The sequence below is a fragment of the Ruditapes philippinarum genome, unplaced genomic scaffold (genome assembly GCF_026571515.1).
Source record: "Ruditapes philippinarum isolate M1 unplaced genomic scaffold, ASM2657151v2 ctg346_1_1_1_1, whole genome shotgun sequence".
Classification (NCBI taxonomy): domain Eukaryota; kingdom Metazoa; phylum Mollusca; class Bivalvia; order Venerida; family Veneridae; genus Ruditapes; species Ruditapes philippinarum.
Window position 1 is genome coordinate 185106 of NW_026864693.1, and position 22273 is coordinate 207378.

General features: G+C 31.2%; 1 protein-coding gene across 1 annotated transcript; it reads left to right on the forward strand.

Annotated features, from left to right (window-relative positions):
* Positions 1-162: 162 nt before the first annotated feature.
* On the forward strand, positions 163-21758 carry LOC132726524 (pyruvate dehydrogenase E1 component subunit beta, mitochondrial-like). The gene is made up of 11 exons (XM_060711860.1): positions 163-508; positions 13150-13263; positions 16011-16073; positions 16539-16574; positions 16921-16983; positions 17191-17235; positions 18059-18236; positions 18483-18593; positions 18886-18977; positions 19715-19856; positions 20372-21758. Exons 1-11 carry the CDS (start codon positions 374-376, stop codon positions 20524-20526), a joined length of 1134 nt encoding a protein of 377 aa, XP_060567843.1. The 5' UTR covers positions 163-373; the 3' UTR covers positions 20527-21758.
* Positions 21759-22273: the final 515 nt, after the last annotated feature.

Sequence of the window (22273 nt, forward strand, 5' to 3'; positions counted from 1 at the left end):
ATTTTTTTTCAGTCAAAATTCATTAGAGGTAAAGTTTGCACAGGGCCAGAAATTTATTATTATGCTCCTTTGGATGTTGACTATGAATCCATAACATTGATTTAATCGAACACAGTTGGGTTATGTTAAAATAGAGAATACTTACCGTCCGTCAACTGGTACAGCTGTCGACGCTTGAACAGCTGTCTGCCCAGGTGTGGTTACTACACGCCATTTAGGTAAATTTTCCAGAGCTGTGTGGAAAACGGCGTTTAGCTAGGTTTTCGAATTCATGGAAAGGAATATTATACAGAAGTAAAAATGTAATTAGCAGCATAGATATATGTTAGATATCAGAAAGAAATACATTATTTAAAATTGTGAATTGCAAAACATGATTTCTGTCAGAATGTCACAAAAATTTGGGCGTAGTTTGAAGGGATTTCACCAACACGCATTAATTTCTGAAAAACTTGGCGTTTGCATTCGTACGCGGAACTTCTTTTCTACTGGATTCAAAAATGAAAAGGTATAATACACATTTTTTGACATTTGAAATTGAACGCGACAGTGGAAATTGATTTTATTTACAGAAATCATGCAAAATGACATTTTTAAAGGCCTAACATGAATTTATATGGTATATTAAATACAATACATTTAAGCACGCCGACAGAGTCACCGAGTAGTTTTAAAACAAGTCAGGTAACTAGACAAAAACTCTGTAAAAATTTACAAGAACAGGTATTGTGGATATTGTTAGATTGAAATAATTCTTAGTCATTCATTTTATAGGTACTTAAACGTTTTAACTATAACTACTATTATCTTAATAAATCGAAGCGTAAGTTATACTTTAAATAATGGCTACCATTAAAAGTGCAATCAGATAGAGCTACTTTTATTATCGTAATGTATAATTTGTAATAGAAATTAGAATAGTGCACGTGTGTGATTATATTGCGCCGAAGTAATAACAGTAGTACCTTGATTATTATGGTACGAAATTATATTTAATCAAACATATTTGAATTATGTATAGTATATTTTTTTATTCTCCGACTTTAATTTTGTGTCTAAATGTGTCTTCAGCTGAATGTTTAAGTGTTATGACGGTAAACAAGATCCCGGAAAAAATGTATTTATAAACCGCCTGCGACAGTAAAGCCGTGATAATCGCACGTATTCATAATTTTATTTTATCTTATACTTGTTCATGTGGAAAATATTATTTAATGTTAAAGAAATAATTTTAAATAGATCGAAATTATCAGTGTCATATCCGGAGGAATTTATAAGTAATACGCATTGGTGCATTGATGTGTCCATTAAGAAGGGTAAACATCTCGTATGCACTAAAACACGAAACATTCGCCATTCCTTTCATTATCTGTTTATATCAACATTGACAAATAGGGGTGTTGATAATTCCTATATAAAAGCACATATATACATGATATATCTTTTTCTTTTAAAAAGAGTTCTGCGTTTAAGATTAAACTTTTTTTTAGAATACTACTATTTGTATTACCACGCCGCGTTATAATCTTATAATCACACGATTGGGAGTAGTGCCGTGATAATCACACGTACGGTCTTATATACATTCCAAATAATTTGAATTATATACCATTTTATTCAAAAATGAATTCCGCATCTAATGGTATAACTTTTGTGCAAATGCTATGTTTTTTTCCAAAACGCGGGAATGTATTTAAAAAACAACACATTTTACTGGAATTTTCACACGAGGCGTTCTTTTCATATGAATACATTGTACACATAATTGTGTTCTTATCTTTTATGATAGACATTTTATAAATAAAAAACTAAGTAATTTTAGAACCCAGTCGTTAAAAGACATTTGTGCAGTTCTATGTAGTGTCAAGATTATATTCTAAATCAAAGCACTTCATGCACTGAGGTATACATTGCTTGACAATATCAGGGGTTCGAACGTATAGCGGTGCGATATTCCTTTAAGCGAGGTGAAACCATGCGATACGGTCTAATGGTGGATTTATTTTTGTAAACACACGTCAGAGTGAGTGTATTTTATTAATTATTTCATAAATCTTCGAAAACAATTGCATATTTTGTATTGCAGATGTGAAGATAGGACCGATACGCAGCTCATGAAAGTTACACTTTAAGTCAAATTCTTGAATTATATATCTTGTTTAAAATTTCTGTTATAAAAAAAAATAAGTTTGCTAATTTGCTATGGTATTTTTACACAATAAGGCTGTTGAAATATAATCAAAATTCCCAGCATATAAATGGTGATTTATAATGTTTTATAAATTCATGACCTGCACGGTTTGTGATAATATAATTATATATGTCCTTTAAATGAAGTTTCAGCTACTGCTATATACTCAATGCTTTATTTCATGTAGATGGCATTTCTTTGCCATTGTTTGAAATTAACTGTTTGAACTGTTCAGCGTTTTATTCATAGATTGGGTGGTTAGAAGTTGTAGCTTCAATGTTTTCCGAATCTGAAGAGTCGGAAGGATATTTATGATGAAATAGAGAAAAAATTAAACAGACACATGTTGTATTTTATCATTATTTACTACTTAAGTTTAGAATAATGTTTTGTCTTGTTACCTGAATGATGAATACCAACAATTTTGTTGAGGTGCAAGTATGTTGATGCCCGTCATTGACCTAGTATCATTTTGTTTCAAATGTATACAAATCCTTTGTTTAACAAGAAATTACTTGCCAACAGAAGTCTATTACCAGGAACAGTACAATTTAGTAACATAACTAAGTTACTTAAGTGGTTGGACCAGAGAGCTACATTAAATGACTTCATTCTGTCCAGTCGACCATTCCCATCAAATAAATGTCTGTTTTAGTGCTAAGTCCAGCAGTACCGGATGAGAATAGAGTAAATTAGATATTATTCTGATTTAAGAATTACAAAGAAAAACTATAATATAAATCTATTTAATTTCAAAAAAAGTTAAAGCATAAAAGTAGCAATTCTTTTGAATGCACATGACTGTATAATTTTTGTGTTGGCAAAAAAGACACTCTAAAAAAATCGTACATTACGCCAAATGAATGCACTACTTATTATATTAAAGCTGGTAAAGTGATATTTTCAACTTGATATTTTATTCTATTTATATTCTGCTTAACAAAAAAGGTTGAGAAACACGTATACAGATGATACAATTTAAAGTAAATTAGGGTTTCCTTCAATCGTAAAGTCAGCCGTATGGTTGTTCCAATTACTTCTAACCTGGTCTTGCTCCTTTTGTAGAATCTGTGTAAAGCATCACCGCAGACATTCCTTGCAATATATAATTAGGTTGGTAAAACCTGCAGTCATTTTTATTGGGGAATAATATTTAACAGATAAATGACATAATATGTCAAGAAAAATATATTTCTCTTTTAACATGTTGAGTGATGGAAAAGAGTCATGGCCTCTATAGTTATACTAAGGATAAGCTTGGTGAGATTTCATTATAAGGTTATTCTTATTTAAATTAAGTTCTTAAGCATCATTGACAAGAGAATGTTGATTTTGTTTAAAGCAGCACGCCTCCAGATGAGCAAAAATATTTCAATAAATCAAACCGGAGAAAAATGTACTAAGAGTTTAGGAAACAATGTGAGCCCGAAATGTATCAATGAGCTCAACAGATATCATAAGAAATAAAACCAATAAGGTGATCAGACCTTCAGAAGAAAATAATTAATGAATGAATGAATTAGTTAATTACCTGATTTGAATGAGAGCTTTCAATGATAATACTTTTATTTGCACCACTTTTATCCTCATGATACAGTCTTAGTGTCTGTTGCCTGTAAAAATCTTTATGTTCTCAGTACCTCAGTACCAGCAGGATCAACTCTGATACACCTGGGAACACCTAAAACTAGTTATCATTCCTACAAATAGGAGTGCTAATTGTTTTACTTTTGTAAATAATTGCATAGCCCAGTGATGTCAGGCTTTTATAGTGTTTAAATGTATAAAGCTATATATCTGCTTCACAAATAATTATTTGAATTTTAGAAAAAGAATACTTCCAAAAGATGGTGGATAATTGCCTTAAAAGCGAATGGCGCATGCGCAAAACAATAGCTTAACGGATAAACCCCTACTTAAAATAGCAAACAATATTTTGTTCCGGGACATTTTATTCTGTTTACGTACAATATTCATTGTGTTAACAGAGACATTCTATGTTACAACTTTTTCGGGAATCAACCATGTAATAATGGAACCATTTTAATAAACGTTTGACGCATGCATAATTTCTATACACAAGTTCAGAAATCTTTTATACTTTCGCTCACATTGTAAAATACGAAAGTGACTCCAAAATTATCAAATATAGCTTTTAATTTTGATTTTAGATTAATATTACAGTTTGTAAACCCATGTTTTCAGAAATGAATAAATTATATTTAAAAAAAACAATCGTTATGGTAGTTTAATATACATGTTTTTTATTATTTCTATAAACCAGTTCCAGTTCAGAGACCTTATACTTTCGCCCACATTGAACAGTACGAAAGTGACTTATTCGGACGAAAGTGAATGACAATATTCATGATATTAATGCTTTTTATTATGACTAAATAAATGAATTGTTTTCGTTGTTATTCGTGTTATCATTTAATAACAGCCTTTTGAAATTATCAGAGATATATAAAAGTGACATTACGTTCATTTTATCGTTGTTTAAATATGAATTTATTTCAAAATATTCACATTTATAATTGTGACTGATGTATAATATTGATGATGAAAATGACTAGCAAATGAGAGGATATGAAATGAATATTTTATATGAAATTATCCTACCTAAATATTTCTGTGAAATCTCAATGAATTAAGATTAAATATTTAGATACATCTGCTTCAATAACATCATACCTGATCACGGTTCTAATTTAAAACCGAGGTCTCACCGTCTGGCGTATGCGAAACTTATTTTGAAGTGGACAATTTTTGCGTTTTATCACGAAACATATCTAATGTACAAATATACATATAATCATATATCATACTTAAGTTATGCAAGGGCAATTTTCTCATTCAATTTTAATAATTTATGCAGAAATGCATTATATATTAATGATTTCGCACATAAAACCCTAATTTCTTTGTAAACTAAAATGATATTTTATCAGAAACATCTTCCTTGAAGTCAGCGAGAAATATAACAAGATCTTTTCCAAACGTTTTATTCATAATTAATGCATAAATGCAGTTATTAGTTACTTTTTAAATACCACTCGTTTCTTTTTTTCTTAGTGAAATATTATTTTAACACAATGATGCAAGTAAAATGTTATTTTCAAATTAACATGTACATTGCCCACCTACACTTGGATGAGCATAATGTGACTTTATTCTGCTCAGAGATCTTGAAATATATGTTTGCTTTGAACACTTGGACATAATGATCTTTATGATAATTACATTAATAATTATACATAATGTATAAATGTAACGCATTTACTGTACTTTCTACAGCAAATGTCCACTATGATACGAAGATTTCTTCCAAGTATTAGAATACAAAATGCTGCTATACGATAATTGTAGTTCACTTTTGTATTTTTCAATGTGAGCGAAAGGTAGGATCTCTGAACTTGTGTATAGAAATTATACAAAAATCTGACGATTAAACCGTCATAATGATTATTTTTGATAGTAAATATAATGAGTTTCTAACAAACTGCAATTTAAATTATAATAAAACGCTATTAATTGATTTTCGCTCACTTTCGTCAAAAAAGTCACTTACGATTTTTAGGTAAACCTGAAGGAAATAGGCGTAAATGTCTGTCTTCTGTGAAGGTTTTTCGGTTCTAACATTCATCTTCCTCTTCTCAGACTGTTAAAAATGATAGAATATTAGCATAAAACACATGATATTCAATTCATGAATTATCTTGATATAAATCATGTGATAAAAATACTATTCACTATGGTACTCAAAATGCGATGTTATAAAATATGAAAGATTCTTTGAAAATACATTCTATGTATGCCAGAAATTTTTGTACCAAATATGTACGTATTTTCGTCTTGCACAGGTAGACTTCTTTAACTGATAATTAAAATCTGAGAATACTTCGATATTTTATGATATTTATTCTATTTTGATTAATTTTATTTGTGTCTTTTGAAATTATCAAATAGATATTGATTCATTCATCAGATACATACATTAAAAATATATAGCAAAAATATTCATCATGATATCAGTTAAACAGTTTGATAGGCTAACATATAAACAAATTCATCAATTTAAAGATCCTGTATGTTTTGTGATTGAAGATAAAAAAGTTACGAATGTATACACCTTGCAAATAATTATATTTATATTAATGATAATTTATGAAAAACAATTTAAAACTCCAGAATATAAAATTTACCTACATATTTCTATTTTTTAAACAATAAATTAAAAATGTTCCACTCTTTTAAGAAAATTTAGACGGTATAGGAAAATTAAATTTCAAATTTAGCCTCCCTTTATTTAACGCAAAAATTTTAAATCAAATACTTTATAAAAATGCTTTTTGAACTTAAAGTGAAAATCTTAATTTTGGGGCTATCATTAAAATTTATAAATAAAACCATTTAAATAAAAGGTTTTTAAAGGTCTTTAATATGTGTATACCAGCTATTTGATTGAAAAATTTAAAAAAAAAATTATTAATAAGTTAAACAGAAAAATACAGAGATGGATTTTCCCGGAAAGAAAATATATTATATTGCCTTCACTTTCGACAGTCTATAGTTTCAACAGTTTTATTATTTCTCAAATAAATTAAAATTTTCTAGAAATGTTTTAAAATTTGAAGGCAATTTTTCCCTGAACATAAATTTAACGTTTCTTTTGCTATTTTGTAAAATTTTTAAGGATTTTGGTTTTGTGATTTTGCTTCATTTTTGGCGGAGGGTTGATTTCCACTTTTTTAAGTGTAATTTAAACAGTGTTTAAAAGAATAAATTTGCAAAAAGTAATGGTATTGTAAGTTGTAGGCTCAGTTGACTAATAGGTCTGAGTTTTAAAGGGAAAAGGGATTAATTCATCGACAACATGGTAATTTAAAAATAAAAAATTATGTTTTAAAAACAATTTTATTGAAGAGTATAAAAATAATGTAACTATATAGAATATTAATGTTTTATTTCTAGTTGGTTTTACAATTACTTGAAACATGTTCCAAACTCTTTTAACAAAATATAAGAGGTACTGGAAAATTCCATTCATTCTATGCATCCTGTAGCTATTATAATCATGATACAAACTAATTTTGCAATCCAAACACATCAAAAACATAGCTTTATGAACTAAAGTGATTAATTTCCAGCCATTGGGTCGAAGTGGGGCATATATCAATATATTTTCCCCTATTTCCGGCCGACAAACACACTCTTTCACTACTTTTTTGTGTCGTTAACATTATAAAAGATGAGCATTTTTTGTGCTTTAAGATGATAAAATTGAGAGACAAAAAATACTGGTATGACATCCAACAAACAGAACATTTAACAAGTCCTTCTCTGATCTTCAAGGAGTTAAATTAAATTTTAATGTGGAGTAGTCCAAGTAGATATATTGTCTAGTGGCTTCATGGTCTCAACCCGGTACGGAATTAGACCCAACCCGTTGTAGTCTAGAAAGTAGTTTTTTTAAAATTTTGAAGTGGCCCAATTTAAGTCATCTCTAGTTAGATTGGTCATAATTAAAGTGTATTTATTGCATGTGTGTAGTTTTTGTGTGTTATATGATGATTTTAAGAGTTGTTTTTGTGTATTCTCTAGGAACTCATTTGTTGGCGGAAGGATTAAAGATGTACCACCCACCAGCAGTCAGGAGTTTTTAAAGTGGTGAATTTAAACAGTGTTTCAACAGAATGAAGATTTCTGAAAAAAAGTAGATGGCTAACCTATTGTAATTTTATGCCTCATTTGACTTAGATAGTGTTGATGTTTAAAGTTGAAGACAGTATATAATTCATCAAGAACAGTGGAATCCAGAATTAAGCCTAAAATGTAACTGATTAACTATAGAACAAAGAATACGAAAATTCACCAGGCCTACACCAAGAGGAGAAATGTGAAAAATGGGAACTGGTTGATGGATATGGATGAAATTTTGCATCATTGCTGTGTTTTTGCATAGAAATCAGGAAAAATGGATAACTGACAGGTTTGAAAATTTTAAATTTTATTTAAAATTTTAAATTTTGACATTTTAAATTGGAACAGATGTTGTTATTGTTATCTTCCCTTCAAATGTAGATGTCTGCTACTGTGTCAGTAAGCAGGGAGAAGGTAACAGAGCTTTTGCAGGAAGGATTAACTACATTTTATTTAATTAAAACTTTTAAAAATAAATTTAAAACTAAATAATGAAATTTAGAATTTGTTTAAAGCAGTTTATAAATTGATAAGTTTTATTTTTCACCCTGTGTTTAGCAATTTACCAAATCTATAGCTTATTTTTTATAAGATTTATTTAGAAAATGATAATTTTTAGAGAAATGCATCTTCAGTTATGGAAAAACCATGCATTGCAAGGAATTTGGGGAGTGCGTGTTTTCAGACTGGTTACGTTGGTAAAAAAAGTGATTGGCAAGCTCATTCTAGAGGTCTTAGGGGCCCAAAGAAGCCCCGGCCTTAGGATTCTGACAAGCACCATAGTAGCCTATTGCTCATATGGACCACACATCATATGCACTGATGTTTCAGCAAAGTATTTATGCTGTAGTAATCAGTATGTAAATACTCACTATTGTCTCGTATTTAAATGAAGCAGAACTGACAATTGAACAGGACAAATGTGATTTACATAATGGAAATATAGGCATTTTCAGTGTAGTGAAACTCGATGTTTTGCTGTGTTGCAAAATGTAATTGCTAATATATACACATCAAAGATTTTCTAGTCATTAAACAGTGTAGTTTATGGATAATTGGCTCATTTAAAATAACAAAGTTGATGTGATTGTTGTTGTTGTCGTTGCTGCAGCTGCTACAGCAGTTAAATTATGTTAGGTTTATAATGTCTTAACTGCTATTTCCATGCAGGCATGCATTTTTAAGCACACAATATTTAATCCCTGCTATGTGAATCAGAAAATCAAGCCATTGATTAATTAAGACATTATAATCTTTCATTTTAAGATATCAGAATTACAGCATTAATGCCTCTTATTATTTCCTTCGACATGTACTAGTGTTGCAAATTTTTTCAGACCATGCAGTTACCAAAGCCGGGGTTTGAGTACAGGACCTTACCTTATACTGGTTAAGATCTATGGAAGAACTCCTTCAGCTCAGTTTGGCAGCAGCTTTGTCAGGACACGTTGAGACGGTAATAACTTATGTCAAGTTTGAAACTTCAGTTTTTGACGGTAACGACTCCCAATGCTCGGGCAATATTTGGTAGATGTTTTAATGTACAACAGGGGAAATTTCTCTAATTTTGACTATTTTAATACTTTTCAATGATTTAAAGTGGGAGACAGTATGTGCCATCATTTTTAAGCCTTATTTGTGTGAGAGTTGGCTAATCTTACTTTGTCAGAAGACATAGCCCGTGGTGATATGGTAACCTCTTTGCTTACCTTAAGATTACCTCTGTTTGTCTTTTTATATCCTAAGCAAACAATGTAACAGTTGATCATTGATAAATAATGTTTCAATATATCAATATGCCATGCAAATGTATTTATGATTTTAAATATACCATTATTTTTGTTAACGCGTATAAAAAAATCCTGAATTTGGTCTTTTAGAAATTCATCCCAAATTTTTCATTCCAGCGTGTGTTCTTCTTTCAGTATTTATCTGAGACTAAAAATATAGCTACTATTTTTTCGAAGTCCAATGCATCAAAAGAAACCATTTTTCTTAATTTGATAGAAAAAAAGCCTGTTATATTACAATATATATTAGTCTCTTTTGTTACTATTTGTATATGCTGTTTGTATATTTGTTACAGTTATAATAAAAAGCAGACTTTGTTTAATTTGACTACTGTTTTGTATGTTTCAAAGAAAATACATTTAATATTTTTATTTTTAGCAAGCCGACCAAAGTTCATGATGAACAATGTCTTTTGTTCGCCCATTCATCTATGATATACATATACAATTCTGGTAAAATCCAATTACTCATTGAAAAGTTTAAAAGAATATCTGGTCATCAGATGTCTACTAGTTCATCGTCACTTGCTGCATTTCTTAGGATTTGTTTAAAATTGTATCTAATTAGGCATATTTAAATTACAAATTGTTGTCAGACATATTTTCAATCATAAGAGTACCGATACAGACATTGCTTTTCTTTTGGATGTCAAATATATACATTCGTTTTACATTATCTCTGTTTCTGTTTACATCTGAAATCACGTGGTAAAACTACTTTCAATCCGTATTGTTTCCGAGGTTATTATAGATAAAAGCCGAGGACGTTCCGATTGTCACCGGGGTGGTCCGGGATGATCAGAAAAGTATAGTTTTGCCGGCCTCATCCTTAGCTCTGCTGGGAACGACCGGGGTTACACCGGGGAAGCACCGTAGCTCAGCCGGCAAAAACCGGAGATGATCCAGGGTATGATATAGCCGGTAGAGCTACGGTAGAGTCCCGGTGAATGCTGGCAGAGCTCCTATGAATGCCGGCAGAGCCCCGGAGGATGCCGGCAGAGCCCCGGAGGATGAAGATGGAGCTATGGTTGATCCCGGTAGAGCCCCGGCAAAGTCCGGTTCATTTCAAAAGAATCATAACAATTTACGATGATGCACCCTTCCCATTTCCCTTCTATCCAGTCTTGCATACGGATTTTTCAGAAAATTCTCATGAATTCATGTTCTGGAACAAAAGATATTATATTAGATAAATATTATATATCAATGTTATCATTTTCGCGCGTTTTCAATTCACTGGGGTTCTACTCAGGCTCTGCCTGGATCGTCCTGGGCTATGCTGGGGCTCTGCCTGGATCGACGAGGGCTCTGCTTGGGTCAATCGGGTTACCCAGTGCTGGGTAAGAGCAAAGCACTTTAAAACACAAAATGATTGTGAGAACTATTATGTACCCATTAGGAAAAATAATGACTTCTCTCTCAACCCTTAGGATAATTTATGATACTTCTACTGTCTATGTGCTATATGGTACTTTGCTCTCACCCGGATAAATAATGAAATCACTTTCAACCATTACGATAATGTATGTGGTATGGAATGCCAGTAGGGACATATATGGCTGATATGTTACTGAGAATGCCTAATAACATGTTTGAAGCTATAGATCATTTTGTGCAGCTTAAGTCAGTGATTGTGAGGCATTTATAGACACTTGATTAGTCCCATAGTATATAATAGTTATCTCGGTCATTATGTGTTTTATAGTGCTATGATCTCACCAAATAGGAATAATGACATCTCTCTCTCAACCATTAATAATTCTTTCACTCATATGTGATACATGGTACTTTCTCTCACCGAATAGGTGTAGATATGTTTACATTGATGTGTTTTAATAAATAAATATACACCTTTGATATCATGCATAATCACATTCATCATATTTATAATATTATTATATTGTATGTATTCTCTTATGTTTCTTTAGAACAAACATCACTTTTCTCTCCTGTTTGTATTCCCATGTGTCTTTAAACGGCCACTTTGAGTAAATGCATAATCACAAACATCACATGTATACATAACATTTCTCTCCTGTTCGAATTTTATTATGTGTCTTTAGAGTACCGCCATCATTAATGGCATAATCACATACATCACATTTAAAATATTTCTCTCGTTTATGTATCCTCTTATGTATCTAAAAAACACCACTATCATTCTTTGAAAATCCAAAACATCACTTTTAAAAATTTCTCTACTGTATGATACGTTATCTTACGAACAAATTAGACTTAATATTTTGTGAATGCTTTATAGTGCTAAATAAAAGTGACCTCTCTGAAACTCGGCAGAGCCTCGTTACAGCCGTAAATAGTCACCCTCGAGCTAGATTATAAGAATCTTACACTGGCTGCCGGTACAGACCGGAATATCTAGCTCGAGGGTGACTGTTTACAGCGGTAACGAGGCTCTGTCGAGTTTACCCGAGAGCTAGATAGTCCCGTCTGTACCGACTGCCAGTGTTTGAATCATTTTCTTGCATATTAATTTACATATCAATTATTTCCAGAACAGAAATTATGAAAACTGATATTCTATTTACGCACGTTTTTCTTATAGAAGCGTATGAAATTACAGCTTCATTCATAACGGTAAAATGACGTCATCCTAATAAAAGGCGCGCGGCAATGACGTCATTAAAAGCACGCGACTTTGTTTTATCTGTGATACGCAGGCTTCATAACCTCAGATCCCCTTTCAAAATTCCATTTTATTTAGTTCCGCCCATTGTTTTTTCGTTTAGGGCACACGCTTTTTATTACTTGGGGACCATACGCCGCTTTTCATGGAATGGCACGGAAGTGTCACATTGAAGGTTCCATGATAACCGCCGTGTGAACACATCTGCGGATGTTTCTAAATTCAAAATTTTACTATTTCATGTTTAAATGTTGAATTCTGCTGAAGCCGGTGCTAGGGGGCGTGGACGGTAACTTGCACTTTCCAGTACCGTCCATGAACAGGCTCAATCAAACCGAGCCTGCAACATTTTCAATTTTGCCGTGTTGGGCTTTCTTTAGAGATTCTGTATTTATCTATTTTGTCTTACATGGAGGGAGGGGGTGGGGGGTGTTAAGGCAAAGTTTTTTAGCACCGGTGTAAACGGTAGATAATCCTGTCTGATATGCAAGAAATTCCGGTCTGTACCGGCAGCCGGTGTAAGATTCATATAATATACAAATAGCAAATTCTAGCGACAATGTCACATCGCGACAACATACCACACGACAACGACTAGACGAAAGTCCGACGCACAAAAGTTTATCAAATCAGCCACCACACATTTTCAGTGCAATGCTTAATTGACATATGCAAGAATTTAAAATTTCAGTTTCTGGGGCTTTTTGACATCATTGAAGGTCTTTTCATACTATAGATAATTTTTTATACTATAGATAATAGATCTACTTATTTAGATAATACTTCTTCTAGATAATACTTATTCTATCAATATCTAACAGAATAAAATGGCTGTTAGAAATGCTTTGAATGCCGCCTTAGACGAAGAACTTGAGAGAGACCCAAAAGTGATTCTGTTGGGAGAGGATATTGGTATATTTGGAGGATTAGAGCAGGTGAGGAAAATTAGTGCTTGATAAATGGAACACAAATTTTATAAAAAGCGCTCTTAGACATGTGTTAATAAACTAAAAGCCACAGTGTGATTGTAAGTCTTATTTCTAAGTCACATATTTATAACTGTTTAAAAAGGCCAGGTAAAGGATTTATTATGTTGGTTTATACGAGTATACATGTTTATAACTTGTTTCATCTTATTAACTACCTGGTGTGTCTAATTACTTAGATTGTTCCGTTTAACAGCGTAATAGTCGTCTTGAACAGTCACACAACACTTTTGTATGAGACACCCTTATTGGTTGAAGCAACTGTTTTATTAGACGCCGCGTGCACGCGGCGTCAAGTAGATATGAATTCGTCTATTCAGCAATGGGGAAAAATTTTGTCTTGCTTTTGTGTATATTTTTATTGTTTCAACAAAATCACAATGTTTACAGATTTTTAAAAAAAAAAATAGCTTTTCTGATCACCGAGCTTTAATGAATTAAAATTAACGTTTAACTGAAGTGATAGTGCCATGTTTGAATATCATATTCTTTTTATCATCATCTTATTTCATTTTCCTAATAAATAACGTGCAAATGAGCCACTCTTTAGTCGGTCACGGTTAAGAGAGGTAACGACTGAAGCAGTGTCACTCACTTCATTTGCACCGCCTCTGTTGAAGTACGGCTCTGCCTTAAATTGTCGCCAAATTTAATATGATGCTCTAGCATTTAGTCTTCGTTGACGGAAGGAAGGAAACCAGGGCAACTATTATCAATATGACTTCCTTACAAAATTAGGACGAATCATTAAATTGCAAGATACATAGCCTAAATCATGCCAATTATCAGAGAGGCTGTTCTCTCTAAACCGTTAAAAAGAACTATGTCAGGACGGGAACCAAATTCGGACAGGGAACAAGGGGTATGACTTAAATACACAACGGAGATTTTTTTTGGCGCTACGGGCGCAACGGCAATAATATTTTGCAAAACAGGCAAAACGTGGGCTAATTCATGAAAATGATTAACATTTAAGTTAAAACAAATCAACTGAGTGAAAAAAGTACGTTTTTTTAAAAAATGGATCACAAATATTTAGAATAGGTTATTTTGAAGGATTCTGTGACGATTGCTCTCTTTTGTCTGATTTTATTACATTTAGTGGTACTATACCTAGATTCCAGGTAAATATGCCATCTTATGTTTAATCAAATAGTTTAATCTTTTGTAAATAAGTAAACAATATGTTACTAAGAATTAATTATATTTAACAACTTATTCATAACTATTATTTAATATTTCAGACATATTTTTTCTATTTGTAAAATAACAGAACAGTTCGTCCACAAAACATTATGCAATCCGCACCAATATTAAAAAATACATAGAGGATATTCAAGTTTTTTCTATAAATACATGATTTATTTTCATCGAGTGGTATGAAAATAAATATTTCATGAGTGGCGGTAGCCACGAGTGAAATATGGTAATTTTCATGCCACAAGATGAAAATAAATCATGTATTTATAGAAAAAACTTGAATTTTCTGTTTATTATATTTATTTTTCTCTTTCAGGACATTAAAATTTGCAAGACTTTCACTTAAATTTTGAGTACTGGCAGAATTTAAAAGAAAGTAGTCCGGCAAGACACCAGTGAAAATACGGAAAATATGTTTCACTGCAGTGAAAAATAAATTTTTGCAGTGAAAATACGGAAAATGAAAATACGCATTTTATTTCATCAATATTTCTCAATATTTCATTTAAAAGTATATAATAAATAGAGGATATTCAAGTTTTTCTATAAATACATGATTTATTTTCATCATGTGGTATGAAAATAAATATTTCATGAGTGGCGGTAGCCACGAGTGAAATATGGTAATTTTCATGCCACAAGATGAAAATAAATCATGTAATTATAGAAAAAACTTGAATTTTCTGTTTATTATATACATTTTTCACTTTTTTGCGATAAAATTTGAAAGACTTTCCCTTGAATTTTGTGTACTGGCAGAATTTAAAAGAAAGTAGTCCGGCAAGACACCAGTGAAAATACGGAAAATATGTTTCACTGCAGTGAAAAATAAATTTTTACAGTGAAAATACGGAAAATGAAAATACGCATTTTATTTCATCAATATTTCTCAATATTTCATTTATAAGTATATAATAAATTGACATATTCTCGGCGCAACCTCTGTCTGTGTCTTGAATTTATTTTAAGTACATTTACCAATCATCTCAATTTTACTTGTTTTCCAATTTACTTTGCTTCGACCAGACCTTTCAATCTTTGTCGCAACAGACAAACATTTCAGAATTTCAGACATGGCATTACTTTGTGAATTTATGCACTAGGTTCTACTTTTTCAAAAAAATATGCAACTAAATTATTTAACAACGAGCACATACCAAGACCATGGAAAAAATGATTAGTTCTTCGGATATTCAACTGTGAAAGAGAACGATTCTCAAGGCTGATTTTGTACATTACTTGTGACAGTTCACATCATTTGGCGGCGTCTTTGTTGTGCAGCATCAACATTTAACTTGTTCTATAACTTTTAATGTGTGTATTGTTGCTATTGTTCACATACTATCACGTGAAGCGTGTTACACATAGCAGCCTCGTGGGGAGGCTGTGAAACGTGCCTTCTATTACTACTCTTATCTATTTTTTAAATGTATTTTGCGAATCAATATGTAAAGTTGATTAATGTTGTAAAAGAAATGGTCATTGTTTAATTCAAGGTAACAAAAGATTTATGGAAGAAATGGGGCGATAACAGGGTTAAGGATACACCGATAACAGAGGTAAGCTTTTTTTATTTTTAGACCAATCACAACGTTTCGTATTACATGTATTAGGATACGAAAGTGTCATATAAAAGGTTCAGTTTTGACTGTCGTTTGCACACTAAATGATACAAATTCTAAATTGCATCAATTTCATATTAACATGTTGAACTATACGTGAGCCGGTGCTACCGAGGGAGCGTCGATGGTACATGTAGTTTGAATTTACTACATTTTTTAAAATGCCTCAAAGAAACCGATGCTGCAGTATTTTCTATTTTCGTACTGGGCGACCTATAAGGTTTCCATGTTATCTATATTATGTTTTTAACTCATGTTGACATATCTTGTAACAGTCGTCCTGTTTTTGGTAGTAATGCTCGAGTTTTCTGTTTAAACTTACATAATTTCTCTAGGAGCTATACAATACCTCGTACAAACTAAATGTCATAATTTCAACTCAAGCATTTTCTTGCTTTTTAGATGGGTTTTACCGGACTTGCTATTGGTGCTGCCATGGTATACTTGTTAAGCACCTTTCACTTATAGAATTGATTGCACGTATGGTGAATTATATTATTAGACGCAATATTTGTGTATTGGCATAAATCATGATGAAAATATATGATAAATAAATATAAATAATAAATCAAAATATTCATGTGCATTTATCTTAAAAAATCCTAAAGCCAAATGTTTTCCCAAAGAATGACATTTGATTAGTATAACTTAAACATATTGTAAATGAATATTTAACTATTTTTATGATAGTAAGTCGGAAAATATTCAAATATTTATTTTCGTGTGTCAAGAACTGTTTGAAATGCTAAACTTATGAAATGTTTGATTCATTCTTTTTTTCCAGGCTGGTTTGAAGCCAGTATGTGAGTTCATGTCTTTTAATTTCTCAATGCAGGCAATCGACCAGGTAAAAATACAATCAAGTCATTTATTTCAATCAAATCAAATTTGTTTGTATGGAACGAAAACTATACATTTATATCTTATTCAGTTATTATTTCAGTCATATTTCTAATTTAATTCTTTAATCTAAAGATATATAATTAAAAATCATATGAAATATTTGCTTCTTAAATGAATATCTTATTTCAAGCATTTTTTTTTATAAAATCAGATCATCAACTCGGCAGCTAAAGCATGTTACTTGTCTTCAGGGATAGTAAGTGTTTTGTTTGTTCTATGAATATGTTATACTTTTGCGATCATTGACTTAAATTCTTGTGATGTTCGAATCCGTCTCAATAGCGGTGTTACAGGGCGTGACTGACTTTGCATATTTCATTGTCATTATGAATTTATCTGTGTTAGAAATATCACATTAATAGTCCTTTTTCATTTGTCTCGAATACTTATTACAATAATGTATGGTATTAGATCGCAAAATTTGAGTTTGAACAATCGCGAGTTAAAAGGAAATGTTATCAGAACAGGATTTAACGCTATTTCAAATTTGATAATATCTACAAAAAAAACTTATTTTTTATGTAAAAATAACCAAAGTCACGTTGTGTTCTTTAGATCTTTAGCGTTTATATATAGACATAGTCGTTGGCTGAAAAAGGTGTACATTTTAACCACGATTGTTTTGAGTCTATACATGGGAAGCAAGGAACAGAGAAACTTCGCTATTGTCTCTCTCTGTAGCACCGACTTAAAGGCATTCAATCTCCAAAATCAAAAATATTGGGCCAATGATCCCGATAGTCTAGAAACAATATCAGCTTAAGTTAATATAGTTTAGGTCTGAGTAACAGTTTATGTGATTAAGTTTATTTTACTGTTATTTATTATACTTATTGTTAACTTACATTTTTACAAATCATAGATTGCTCCGATTTATACTTCAAGCAAGTTTATACAAATATTTGTGACATTCAATAATTCATTCACATAAGGAAGAAAAATCAAATCCGTAGTCTAATTTACTAAAATCAATACTCTACACGTAGGGTAAATAATACTAAATATTTATAAATTACAAGTTTTCAGTCCCTGTCGTATTCCGAGGACCAAACGGTGCGCTTTTGGGTTGTTCTGCATCACATTCACAATGTTTTGCTTCATGGTATGGGCATTGTCCTGGTCTTAAAGTTATCTCCCCTTATTCTTCAGAAGACTGCAAAGGTCTCCTAAAAGCGGCAATCAGAGATCAAAATCCGGGTAACTTATTACTCATTATTAAGAAGATTGAAGTCGGAGAAGATGTTGTGCTTTTCTTTTCCTTATTGCATGTATATTGATAACGGTTAATGTTTATGTCGTTGGTCACCTTAAAAACAAGTTCTATTTAATGATCGGTAACCTACAGATATTATTACGATTATTTGAATGTTCTTTTATGTTATTCTTTTGTTTTCCTTTTTTCCGTCAGTATTATTATAAAGTAATGTCCATTTTCTCTTTCAGTGATATTTTTAGAGAACAATTGTTTATATAATTCGGTTTTTGAGATGTCTGATGAAGCAATGGACACAGATTTTGTTCTACCAATAGGAAAAGCTAAAATTGAAAGACAAGGTAAATCGATTATTTTACAACTAGTAAAACAAAATGAAAGTCATTGTAAAGACTCACCGGTAGGAAATTTTAGTCACATACTACGCCTATCCTCGGCAATGTCCACTGTATGATTTATGTAGAATACTTCTGAATTGTTTGTGTATTTTGAACGCTGCTGTTTTGAAATTGCTTACAATTTTTATATTAAGAAATGGCATATTATTTTTTGCTTCATACAGGTTAAAGGTTACCATAATATAAAAAAGTACTGAACAAAAATGTAGTTCTTTTTTATCTATAATTGTTACAGGTAAAGATTGTACGCTGGTGTCATTTTCAAAATGTGTCGCACTGTCTTTACAAGCAGCAGAAGAACTTTCAGGCATTGGTGTTGAATGTGAGGTATGATGACCTTAAGTCTTAATGGATCATATTACATACAAATTTCTGAGGCATGTTCCTTGCCTGAAACTCTGCAAAAGCATAAAAGTTGATTTTAAAAGTGCAAGCTTTGAAAACAATCTGCTCCTAAACGGAAATACTTAGAGCTTTGATAATAAGTGTGTAGCATTGTCTAGTGTGAGCCTTTACCAGGTTTTTTTAAATCATAACCCGGGGGGCAATATTGACTCTGCCCTGATCTTTACTTGAATTTACATAAACTAATTTAGAATTTAATAAAAAAATCTTTCACCAGTGTAATAGCAAGACCTAGATCATAACTATTTGTGTATATCGTTGCCTATAGTTGGTCAGTACCAAGTTTGTCAAAATAATTATTTTTGGGTCAAATTTGGGTACCATTGGGGGTCATTGATTTCACATGGTCTTATCTAGAGAAATCGTGTAACGATTCACACTGTTTAGAACTAGGGTATTTGTTGTGATAACTTCTATTTAGTTTGCTCAAAGACAATGAATTTCAATTGAGAGGTCTTTTGCCGCTTTTCATATTACTTTCGGGAAGTTTGATATACCTTTTAACTCACCAGCAAACATTTCTATCAAACTCTTGTTGATCAGACCCTTTATTTAATTTCAAGATTATGAATTGATCAACCGTATTTTGTTCATGCAACATTGGTATGTGATACTTTTGTCTTCTTTTTAGCCAGTGGTGTATAATTGTAATATTTCAGGTGATCAATTTGAGAACAATTCGTCCGATGGACGAAAAAGCTATTTTAAAATCTGTGATGAAAACAAATCATCTTGTAACAGTAGAGGGGGGATGGCCTCAGTTTGGTGTAGGATCAGAAATATGCACAAGAGTGGTTGAAAGTATGTACTTGTCTCTCGTAAAATGCAACTAAAAGAATAAATACGAAAAGTGTTACCTTAGAAATTTCAGCTTCTGATGTGACTCCTTTTCCAAAATCAAAATACATAACATTCAATATCAGCACCGACCGCTCCATCTCATTTAACATTATATTTATGTAGTTTTAGTAAATGCATTTTAACACGAATATAAGCATCTAAACGTATGCTGTCTAACGACAATATGCATGTACAAGGCATACAACTATTTCAATAAATATTATGGTTGCTTCAGGAAAATACTAAACACGTAAAATGCAAAGACACATTAACTACCTATTTATATGTTGTTTTGATTTCCTTTACTTGAATCAGGTTATGCATTACAGAAGTACATTATATTCATGCAAGAAATTTTAGTCCGGATAGGTTATGGGTTTTACACTTGTAAATGCAAATGACAACAAAGTAAAATCATTAAAGATTCTACAGATAGATTGTATTCAATTTTAAATGTTTTGTTTTATTTTTTACAGGTCCGGTTTTTCACCACCTTAGGGCACCTGTTAGTAGAGTTACAGCAGCCGATACACCTCTTCCATACGCTAAATCACTAGAAGATCATGCTTTACCACAGGTCAGCAATATAACAAGATGTGTAAAGAGAGTCTTGAAATTGGAAAAGGACTAATAATAGTCTTTGTGACTTTGCGATCCTATTGAAATAATAAAACTAGTAACAACCGAACTACTTCTAATATCATTAAAAGTTTGACTCCCCCCGCAGTAAATCAGCTTTCAATGATAACACTGTTATGCCGAAACATCGTACACATTATGATAAAAGTCAACTTGTTACAATGGTGCAAAATTAAGAACTCAATACTGTTACATTCGTTCCAAAAAATGTTTGACATATAAAACATACTAGCATCTTGCTTAATATTTATTTATAATATATATCTGTTAAATCATCAGTTAAAGCAGCATTCCTCCAGATTCACGCTAATCATGAAAATTTTGAAAATTTATTTAAAAGTTAATTATTGTGGAGTGAACAAAGAAAGTAATTTACACATTGAAAATGACACTTAGAATCAACGTTAAATACCAAAAAGACTTCAAAATATACACAAATACCTCTTATTGCGTTATTAATCGCACATAACATGTAAATAATTAATGAAATATTGAATCTCTTTTTATTTTTCTTAAGAACTTTAAACATTTTTTTAAAGATTGAAATTCTTTAGATATTTTGACTCATCTGGGGGCGTGCGGCTTTAAAGATAACTGTATGAATGGAATGATATTTATTATTTACAAGGTGTGTTGTGAAATCAATCAAATTATGCTTGCTGTAAATCAACTCATTGTTAAAGTTATTGTTTCATTTGTAGCTGTTGTTTCTGAATATTTTAATATTGTTCGTAGGCCACGTTTAAAAAATAGATATTTAATGATGTTATATCTTCATGTGTTATACCATTTTTTAAATAAAGACATTATAATTATTATAATTTTTATTATTATTATTATTATTATTATTATTATTATTAACAAAAATTGCCAACAAAGAAACTATCTGTATTTCAACAATTTCTAATTAACCGTAGCGAAATAAACCATGACATTATGCTTAAAGTATAGCAGGACCAATGCAATATAATTTTTGAAATGGAAATGTATTGTTATCTCTCAAAATATCAGAAACAAATGTATCAACATCGCTACATAAAGGTGGTTGAAATAACATGTTTTAATGTTGAAATCTACTTAAGTGGGATCTAGGGACCGTGGACAGTAACTTTCTTTACGGATTTTATTTCTCTCTTTTTTAGTATTGACCAATTATATTTCTTATTTCACTTATTTCTACGTGGGTATTATAAATATTTATGTAGCAAACATTAAACCTTTTTTACTGGTTTCTGTTTTCAATAAAGTATAGAAATACATTACTGATTTATTACTTGTAATACAGGACAAATCTTTTATACTAGGGGTTTAAACATATTTAAAGCGAAGAAACAACAATATTAATACACTTAAATGACTATTGAAGAAGCTATGAATAAGGTGATTGTGAAGGCAGCAATTATGTCCTGGTGCTAATTATAGGTAAAAAATGCCCATACTTTGTATTTATATATGCTTTCAACACATATACAGCATTATCAAACGATCAGTAAGAAAAGACAAATTAGTAAAATTTATCAGGTTTTTAATTTAAAAGTTCTTTTTTAGGAAGATCTGACAAATAATAATCCAAACAGGAGCCGAAAGTATCTATATGAATACTAACGAATGTATAATAGTCACGCTTTAACATAACGCAAAGTTTTTTCATATGAATCAGAACTCATAAAATATTAACATATCAGGTTTAAAACATAAGCTATCAGACACAAGTCAAAGAGCAATACACTTAAAATTAA